Source organism: Hemiscyllium ocellatum, chromosome 4, assembly GCF_020745735.1.
Source record: "Hemiscyllium ocellatum isolate sHemOce1 chromosome 4, sHemOce1.pat.X.cur, whole genome shotgun sequence".
Lineage (NCBI taxonomy): Eukaryota > Metazoa > Chordata > Chondrichthyes > Orectolobiformes > Hemiscylliidae > Hemiscyllium > Hemiscyllium ocellatum.
In genome coordinates, this window is record NC_083404.1 from 70,289,101 (window position 1) to 70,298,573 (window position 9,473).

Genomic DNA, 9,473 nt, shown 5'->3' on the forward strand with positions numbered 1-9,473 from the left:
TACAACCTGGTTGTGTGGGATAGACATCATATGATTCTTATAAAAAGTACGTGCACTGTATTGCCTTCCTCATGTTTCGGAGCCGAATTCAGGAATAAATCCAGTGCTGAGATTTTTTTTAACAAGTGGAAATACGTGCTTTGTAGATCATATTGATTTTCTTTTTCAATCGAATTTACTTTCCAAACCCTCAATTATATTCAACAGTCCTTCCAAATACAATAAATATCGGGTGAAGTTAAAATTGCATTTTTCAATGCAATTTCAAAAGGACAACATTGCCAAAACAAGGGCGGTGTGAAATAAATTACTTACACAAGAAGATTCTCACTCCTTCTAGCATCACAGCCACCATCAAGTAGTTTTTCAAAACTTTATCAAGTTTACCTACAACTCAAGACTTAACCATAACTTTAAAATGACCAGTTCTATCCCGAATATACAGTATGAAACAAGCATAGGTATGTTTAGGTTTTATAAATATACTTCGTTATCTAAAAATAATAAAGTCTACATTTAACTTTATTTCGAGGGTATTGACATACAAAATCTAAGTTAAAGTAATTTCTTTAGTGCAGGATTTACAACGTTATAGAGGTCGAAAACACAATGTAGACTGCGGTGTAGAGATTTAATGGTAGATAACCCCAGATCGTATTTCCCCTTTTGCGTATTTTTTATTGTCTGCAGATTGTAAAATGCAAAATAACGGAAAGCTCAAACTACTGCGATCGTGAAATCCAGTTCCAGTATGTTGGGAGAGATTTTCATGCAACGAGCAGGAACAAACAATACTTCCGTCTATCAATTTACCATCAAATCTCACTGACAAGAAAGTTTCCATTCAGTATAACTCGAAGGATCTCAAGTTTGGTAATTACGTTTTTGTATTTTCAATTACCCTTGGTCTAGTTAAAATAAACACACAACAGTAACATTGCCGTTGCATGTTATTCCACGAGCCAGGCCTGGCACACTGTAGCGATCCTGAAACTCTAAACTTTCACTCAAACCAGAATGAAATTGCAATAAAACACGTTTTGTTTTAATATACCCACGAATGGACACTGCCATCATAACAGAATTGTTTTAACTCACGTTTGATTTGCCTGGGATTTCTCTGCTTTCGCCGGGACATGGTCAGTTCCTGCCAGCTGTTGCTATTGAGAGGAATCGATAGCCGTTACATAGAGAGGTGTGTCGATGGGGAGCCAGCTCAGGTAGAGAGAGGGGTTAGATGCACGCACACACATAGACAAGAGTGTACAAATAGCCGTGACGATGCTGCTGCTCTCTCTCTCTCTCTCTCTGTTTCAGTGCTTCTGCTGGACGCTCATTCCCTCAGAACGCTTGCGTTCAGCCCACTGCTGCTGCTGCCGCCGCCGTTTCACACTCACTCCTTTCGACTCGCAAAACTGTGTTCCTCCCACCACCACCCCCCCCCCCAAATGCTGCTCTTCCTCCCACCTCCTTTCGGTAGGGCCCGGCCCACCGCCAGTGGCCCTCCCTTCTCACTCTTCTCCCCGATGCTGCTCTGCCACTGCCATGTGCGCCATGCTGAGCCTCGGTCTCAGCCGCCTCGTCCCAGACATTGTGCAAAGGGAGAGCGGGTGTGGGAGCCCAGTCAGGGGGAGAGAAGAGGCAACTGACTCCTGTCCTCATGCCAACTCTTAAAGGGAACCCACAGCGCTGATTCGGCCCAGGACACACACATGATCTTAAGAGGACTTGCCCAGAGTAGCGTGTCCAAAGAATCTCGCAGTGGAAATGTGATTTTCAGTCTGATAGCAAAGCTAAACTTTGAAAACCGAACAGTGATGGCACTGCCAGTTAGAGTTTTTGAAATTTTGTTTTAATTATCAAGATGTTAACTTTCGGGCGTATTGAAACACATCTTGTGTAAAGCATAACTAGCGAAGAAAACTGATTTGCAAGAAAAATACGAAAGTACATATTTTACCCACTGGTGACTAATTTCTCAGTGTATTGAGTGGTGCGTTGTACATAGCAAAAGTAGATTGAGAAATTATATCGCTTAGTCGGTGAGTTGAATTACGCAAATTACTGCACGGAAAGAGGCCTTTCTGGCCAATTTATCGTTAAACTCTACATCAATTTGCCGCTCCATTTCATCCTAACAACATATTATTCCGTTTACTTTTCTCCTCAATGCAGTTAGCTATGTTACCTTGTACGCATCTATGCAAAAGGCCAGATTTTGCTGGACTGCCTTCTTGTGTAAATTGACAGTTGCACATTCGGGTTAAAACAATTGTACGGACAAAAATGCTGGAAGTATGAATGATAATGCATAGCATTTGCCTATCTGGAACTTCGGTTTATCCATTTAACGAATGAGAGTTGAGCATCGGGAGATGAACAGAAGGCTGAGAACGATGTTGGGTGAGAATACTAAAAGGAAAAAAAAACAAAACAATTGCGGATGCTGAAGATCTGAAACAAAAACTGAAATTGCTAGAGAAACCTGCACAGAGAAAACCGATTTAACTTTTCCAGTCCAGTGACCCTTCTTCGGGAGATAAAGAAAGATTGATTTTCAAAAGTTAAAACAATTAAAATCGAAGGAGTGAGATCATACACCTATATTTGTTTACTTTTTGGGCAAAAGAGATGTGTAAGCAGTAATTATTAATTATTACTTAATAAAATGGTATTTATGCAAATAATTACATTATAGACTTAGATTTTTCTAGCTAATTTACTAACCTATTGATGCACAAGGTATGTTCAAAATTATATTCTTTTTTTTCAAAGTGAAATGACATTAAATCTGAGAACAGATTTCTGCCCTCATACCTGTTGTGTGCATCTGTCCCCTGCATTTTGGGCCATAGCATCTGATGGTGTGGCCTCAGAAATAGGTAGAAAGTGAGGACAAACGCTGGAAATCAGAGTCAAGGGTGTGTGCTGGAAAAGCGCAGCAGGTCACGAGCAGAAGAATCAACCTTTCAGGTATAAGACCTTCATCAAGAATGAGGCTTGTGGGCCGGGAGGTTGCTGAGAGATAGCTGGGCAGTGGGGTTGGGGAGGGGAGCAAGGTAGCTGGGAATGCGTTAGGGTGGCACGGTGGCTCAGTGGTTAGCATTGCTGCCTCACAGGTTCAATTCCCACCTCGAGCAACTGTCTGTGTGGAGTTTGCACATTCTCCCCGTGTCTGCGTGGGTTTCCTCCGGTTGCTCGGGTTTCCTTCCGCAGTCCAAAGATGTGCATGTCAGGTGAATTGGCCATGCTAAATTGCCTGTAGTCTTAGGTGCATTAGTCAGGGGGAATGGGTCTGGGTGGGTTACTGTCCGGAGGGTCGGTGTGGACTTGTTGGGCCGAAGGGCCTGTTTCCACACTGTAAATAATCTAATCTAATCTAGATGAAGGTGAGGGAGAAGGTGATAGGTCAGGAGGAGGGTGGAGCAGGTAGATGGGAATGGTAATGGACAGGTTGGGAGGGAGGTGCCATGTTGGAGACTTGGGACTGGAATAATGTTGGGGGAGGGGAAATGCAACTGTTGAAATCCACATTGATCTCATGTGGTTGCAGGGTCTCAGGCGAAATATGAGGCGGTTCTTCCTCCAGGCATCGGGTGGTTAGGGTTTGGGGATGGAGAAAGCCCAGGACCTGCATGTTCTTGATGGAGTGGGAGGGAGAGTTGAAGTGTTCAGCCACGGGTCAGTGGGGTTGATTGGTGTGGGTACCCCAGAGATGTTCTCTGAAATGATCTGCAAGTAGGCATTTTGTCGCCCTGATGAAGAGGAGACCATATCGGGTGCAATGGATACAGTAGATGACATTGATGGAGATACAGATAAATTTCTATTGGCTATGGAAGGATTCTTTGCGGCCTTGAATGGAGGTGAGCGGAGTTGTCTGCACACAGGTTTTACATTTCCTGCAGTGGCAGATGAAGGTGCCAGGAGTGGGGTGTGTGCTGGTGGAGAGCATGGACCTCATGAAGGAGTCACGGAGGCAGTGGTCTCTCTGGTTTGCTGATCGGGGTGAGGAGGGAAATATATTTCTGGTGGTGGGGTCGGTTTGTTGGTGGTGGAAGTGGTGAAGGATGATGCGATGTATGGGGATGTTGGTGGGGTGTAAGGTGAGGACCGGAAGGTTCTGTCCTTGTTGCATTGGGAGGGGTGGGGGTCAAGGGTGGACGTGCGGGAAATGGAAATGTGCTGTAGGACATCATCAACCACATTTGACCTGCTGTGCATCAGAAATATGTATTGTATGTTTTTTATCAGGCTGAATCTTAATATAGGACAGTCAGGGGAAACCAAGTCATTTCACCTTTTTTTTCAGCAGTAACTGTAGTATTCTATGAAGTTTATTGATTAAGAGTAAACTAAACAGCTATGGGAAATTAACTAAAAAAATCATGGTTGGAATTAAAGGGTTGGGGGTAAAGTAGGTAAGTGTGATGAGTGCGTAGATTTATCAGGTCAGGGATAAACTGTGTCAGGTCTTGGAAGGAAAGGATGAGTACCTAGTCCGGTGAAGAGTAGAGGTAAGTTGGATCAAAGAAGAGAAGTCAAGTCTGAAGCAAGGGTTACAAGTGGAGAGGAGGATGTGGAAGGCGGTGAGGAAAGGGTTGAGTCTTCAGGGTGGGAAGGAAGAATGTCAGATTCTAGAAGAGGACATGGGTAGTTGGATCAGATATTGGCGACAGAGAGGAGTGGTCAGTCTGATTTAGTTGAGGGTTGACTTTAATTTGCCAGAGTTTAGAACAGGTGTTAATCCTCTAACATTTTCTAGTTAAGTATTCAGGGAAGTCAGTTGGAATCAACTGAAATCACCAACTGTAACACAGAAGTGGGAATCTTTTTGGAGTGTTCCAGATGTTGGATGATTTTCGATTGGAAGTTTCTTGGGGAATTCCCATGTAGTTAGCTTGTTGAGACTTTTGAGGAATCTTGATGCACAACTTTGTGGATATGGCCAGTTTCCAATTCTCTGAAGACCAAAAAATCTGGGTTGTTCACCTTTTTAACTGAACATTTGGCTACAGAGAAAGATTATCTCTTGAAGAAAGATGAAATGTCTGATATCTGGGAAGCCTTAAAGAGGGCTGGAGATGCTAATTTGGATAAGGGCACCAGAAATTAGAGCTAAAGATCGAAACTCAGTTGGTACCAGCTTAAGTTGGGATGAAAAGGCATGGGATGGAAAGCTCAGCACCTCTCCAACTTCTCAACTAAGTTCAGGTAGGAAGGGTGAAGAAGGTAATTGTTGTGGTTTGGTGAGGGTCCTTTCTTCTTTGGACATTTGGACCTAACAAAATAACTCTCAGCAAAAGAAAGGAGGCTAACCATTTCCACCTACTGCAAACCCCTTCCCACCTCTGTAGAACCCAGAGGCACGATGGGTCAGTGTGTGGTACATATTGGGTAGTGTAGAGCCATATGAAATGCCGAAGTTGTGAGTTCAAGCTTCACCTGGAGCAGCTTTAAAATTGTCATGGGACAGAAAGTTAGAGACAAGATGCAAAGTTGTTTTTTTGCCTCAGGGAGGCCATGACTCCGTAATTAGCACTGCTACTTCACAGCGCCAGGAACCCAGGTTCAATTCCAGCCTTGGGCGACTGTCTGTATGGAGTTTGCGCATTCTCTCTGCATCTGCATGGGTTTCCTTGAGATGTTCAGGTTTCCTCCCACAGTTCAAAAATGTGCAGGTTAGGTGAATTAGCCGTGCTAGTTTGCTAATAGTGTCCATGGATGTGCAAGCTAGGTGGATTAGCCATATTAAATTCAGGATTACAGGGATAGAATGGGCCTAGTTGATATTGGTAGACTTGGACTGAATGGCCTGCTTCCACGCTGTAGGGATTCTATGATTCTGCTATTTCGAGCCCTCAGTATTTGCCATATGCATTCCTTTTTCTCTTAGTTTAATACTATATATCCCTATTGAGGATTTGATGGTCCCACTCTTTTTCTCCACTGGAACATATTGGCCCTAAACTTGACATATTTACTTCTTGAATGTCTCTCATTGCTCTCAGACAGATTTAACTATCTTAGCTTACCTGGCCAAATTATATCAGTACTTATTAAAGTCAGCCTTCCTCAGTTGAGAATTTTGATTTCAAGCCCATCCTTTGTCCTTTTCCATAACAATCTTGAATCTGACTCAGGTATGATCACTGTTTGCAAAATGCTCCACATTTAAATTTCAGCCACTAACCTCACTCATAACCTTATGGTCCAGGACTACATTCTCTCTCATAGGTCCTTCTACAGACTGGCTTAAAAAACTGTCCTGGATAGATTTTAAGACTTCTGCTCCCTCCAACCATTTCACACAATGAATACCCCATTTCATATTAGAGATATTAAATTTCCTTACTTTCCTTACCCTATCACACTAACATTTCCCTGAAATTTGTCTAATTAGCTGCTCTTCTAATTCTCCCAGAATGTTATGGAGTGTATAGTACACTCCTAGCAATACAATTGTTCCTTTTTTACTTTTTAAGTTCTACCCATCTGGCTTCATTTGAGGAGTCTTCCAAAATGTCAACCCTCCTTACTGTTGTAATAGATCCCTGATCAAAATTATGACACCGCTTCTTCTTTTACCTCCTTCCCTGTCTTGCTTGAAAATGGAATATTGAGTTGGCAATGCTCCCCCTCTATCAACAATAAGCAATGGCCTTATACCCATGATTTAAATGGTGCCCTCAACTCATTTTCCTGTTTGCCAGACTCCTAGCATTAAAATAAGTACCATCCAAATTGCTTAATCCTCTTGGGTTTATAATGTTGATGCCCTCCTGACTTCATCATCCCGCTGTTGAACGTCTTGGGATTCCACTCCCCGACAAGTTACTTTAAAGCCTCCCCAACAGCAGTAGCAAACCTCCACAGAAGGATATTTCTCGCAATCCAGTTCAGATACAACTCATCTGCCTTGTACAGGTTCCACCATCCCCAAAAACAGTCCCAGAAATCTAAAGGCCTTCCTCCTGCACTATTCCTCCAGCCAAGCATTCATCTGGACTAACCTTCTATTCGCACACTGCCTCATGCGAGGCACCAGAAGTAATCCAGAGATTACTACGCATTAGGTTCTGTTTTTTAATGTACTTCATAACTCATTAAATTCTGCTTTTAGGATCTCAACCCTTTTCCAACATATGTACCACAATCACTGTCTTTGCCCTTCAGTATTCCCTGCAGCCATTCAGTAACATTCCTGACATTGGTATCATGGAGGCAACATACCATCCTGAAATCTCTTCTATGACCACACAAACTCCTGTCTGTTCCCCTTACAATTGAATCACCTACCACTATCACCTTACCATTCTTTTCGTCTGTGCAACAGACTCACCTAAAGTGCCATGAAGTTGGCCGCCTTAGTTATGTCCACCAACAGTACCCATAATATATCAGTTAGGGATGGCCACAGGACATACCTGCACTACTCTGCCTTGTGGTCACCCATGCACTTTCTGTCTATTCAATTTGCACCTCTGCATGACCACATTACCAAACATTGCTATCTACAACTTGCCCAGCATTGCTAATGCTCCACATTGAATTCACCTGCAGCTCCAGCTCCAAAAGTAGTTCGTCAGCTGCAAATACTTCCTGCACACATGGTCATGAGGGGAAAACTGTAACTCCTGTGATTTTCTACATAGCACATGAGAAGCATATCATGGGTGTGAGCCATGCTACCCTGACCTTTCTAATACCCTGAACTAATGCTTTCCTAAAAAACAAATTTGCTTATGTAAAAATACTGCTAACCTATGCTAACAGTATTTCCCTTACTCTACTGTTTATTTATAATAGTTTATTACATTGGGCCTGCCCTTTCACTTATTCCTGTTGTTTGTCAGTTAATCCCTTCTTCCAAAAAGTACATTTTTTTTCCCTAAAATCAAAAACCGATCATACCACTTTCCTGTGATGTCACTGTCCTGATTTGTTTCTCAAAACAGCAGACTCCTGTAGCTGCAACTGTTAAACTAGGACTCACTTCTTTCCACTCAGCTAAAGCTAAATAATGTAGCCTCACAAAATATAAACCTTAACATAAGGATCTTACAAACTATGAACAAAAAAATGCACCTCTTACTCTGTGCACTGAACTCCCATGGTGAATTAAATTTCCAGTACTACACACTCACTCATCTATACTAAGCTCGAGCTATGCCTTCTCCCAACTGCTCATATGGAGCATGGTGTTTGTGTGCTTTTAATAGTCCCTTTCTTAGACCCAAGCCTCTAATAGTTCCAGAGCTTCTGCCAGTCTCATGGAGTTTGCCAGTTTCAGCTCCTCCACCATCTGTTCCATCTCAGCCATGCACCTTTTAACTTCATTTGCCTGTGCTGTGGAATCCTGCCAACTGTGCCAGAAAAATAATATGAGATTGTTTCACACAGACGCCCCAAAGGTCATGAAACATGTTTTTTTAAATTCACAGACATAAAAGGAAATTGATGTTAAATAAGGACATATTTACAGTAGTTAAATCAAATGAAATCTGTGATTTATGTTGTGTCGCTTTGTTCCTTCTTCCCGTCAGACTTCCTTCCGCCGAAGTTTTCTCTTCCAGTGTCCATTAGGTTGTTTCCTCACCATCGCCACCTGCTGCTAGGGGTTCTTTTGCAGAATTTAGAAACAGCTTCCCAACAGCTATGAGATCACACTTGGAATTTTGTAACATTTCTAAACTAAATGAAGTGGTGGCTCTCGCAGATGGGTGCAATAAGCTAGCAAGGGGCTTATTTACAAACTCACTTTACAAATCCACAGGGAATCTGGAAGAGTAAAAAGTTTAGAAATAAAAATAAACACTGGCTTTAAGGAGAAGGCAGAAAGTATATTGGTCAATTAAAATATTAGTATAGAAGATAAAAGTGTTGCTAAGAAACTTGAATGCTCCCTGCTGGAAGACAGAATTGTGAGAAGCTGACAATTAAATCAATAATAGTGATGCCCAAGAAGTGTTGAGTCATACAGCATGGCAACAGACCCTTCGTTCCAACCAGTCCATGCTGACCATGTTCCCTAACTAAACTAGTCCTACCTGCTTGCACTTGGCCCATATCCCTCCAAACCTTTCCTATTCATGAACTTATCCAAATGTCATTCAAACTTTGTAACTGTACCTGCATCTACCACTTTCTAGAACATAGAACATAGAACAATACAGCACAGAACAGGCCCTTCGGCCCACGATGTTGTGCCGAACATCTATCCTAGATTAAGCACCCATCCATGTACCTATCCAATTGCCGCTTAAAGGTTGTCAATGATTCTGACTCTACCACTGCCACGGGCAGCGTATTCCATGCCCCCACCACTCTCTGGGTAAAGAACCCACCCCTGACATCTCCCCTATACCTCCACCCTTCACCTTAAATTTATGTCCCCTTGTAATACTCTGTTGTACCCGGGGAAAAAGTTTCTGACTGTCTACTCTATCTATTCCTCTGATCATCTTATAAAC

General features: G+C 42.5%; 1 protein-coding gene across 2 annotated transcripts in view; it reads right to left on the reverse strand.

The window, feature by feature from the left end:
* Positions 1-1,400, reverse strand: part of zfpm2a (zinc finger protein, FOG family member 2a) — a 941,730-nt gene extending 940,330 nt beyond the window's left edge. For both annotated transcript variants that reach the window (XM_060823363.1, XM_060823362.1), the window contains exon 1: positions 1,099-1,400. Coding sequence is in view for 1 of the 2 variants with exons in the window: in XM_060823362.1 (XP_060679345.1) it covers positions 1,099-1,138 (40 nt within the window). In the remaining variant the exon portion in view is untranslated. The remainder of the gene's footprint in view (positions 1-1,098) is intronic.
* Between the last annotated feature and the right edge of the window lie 8,073 nt (positions 1,401-9,473).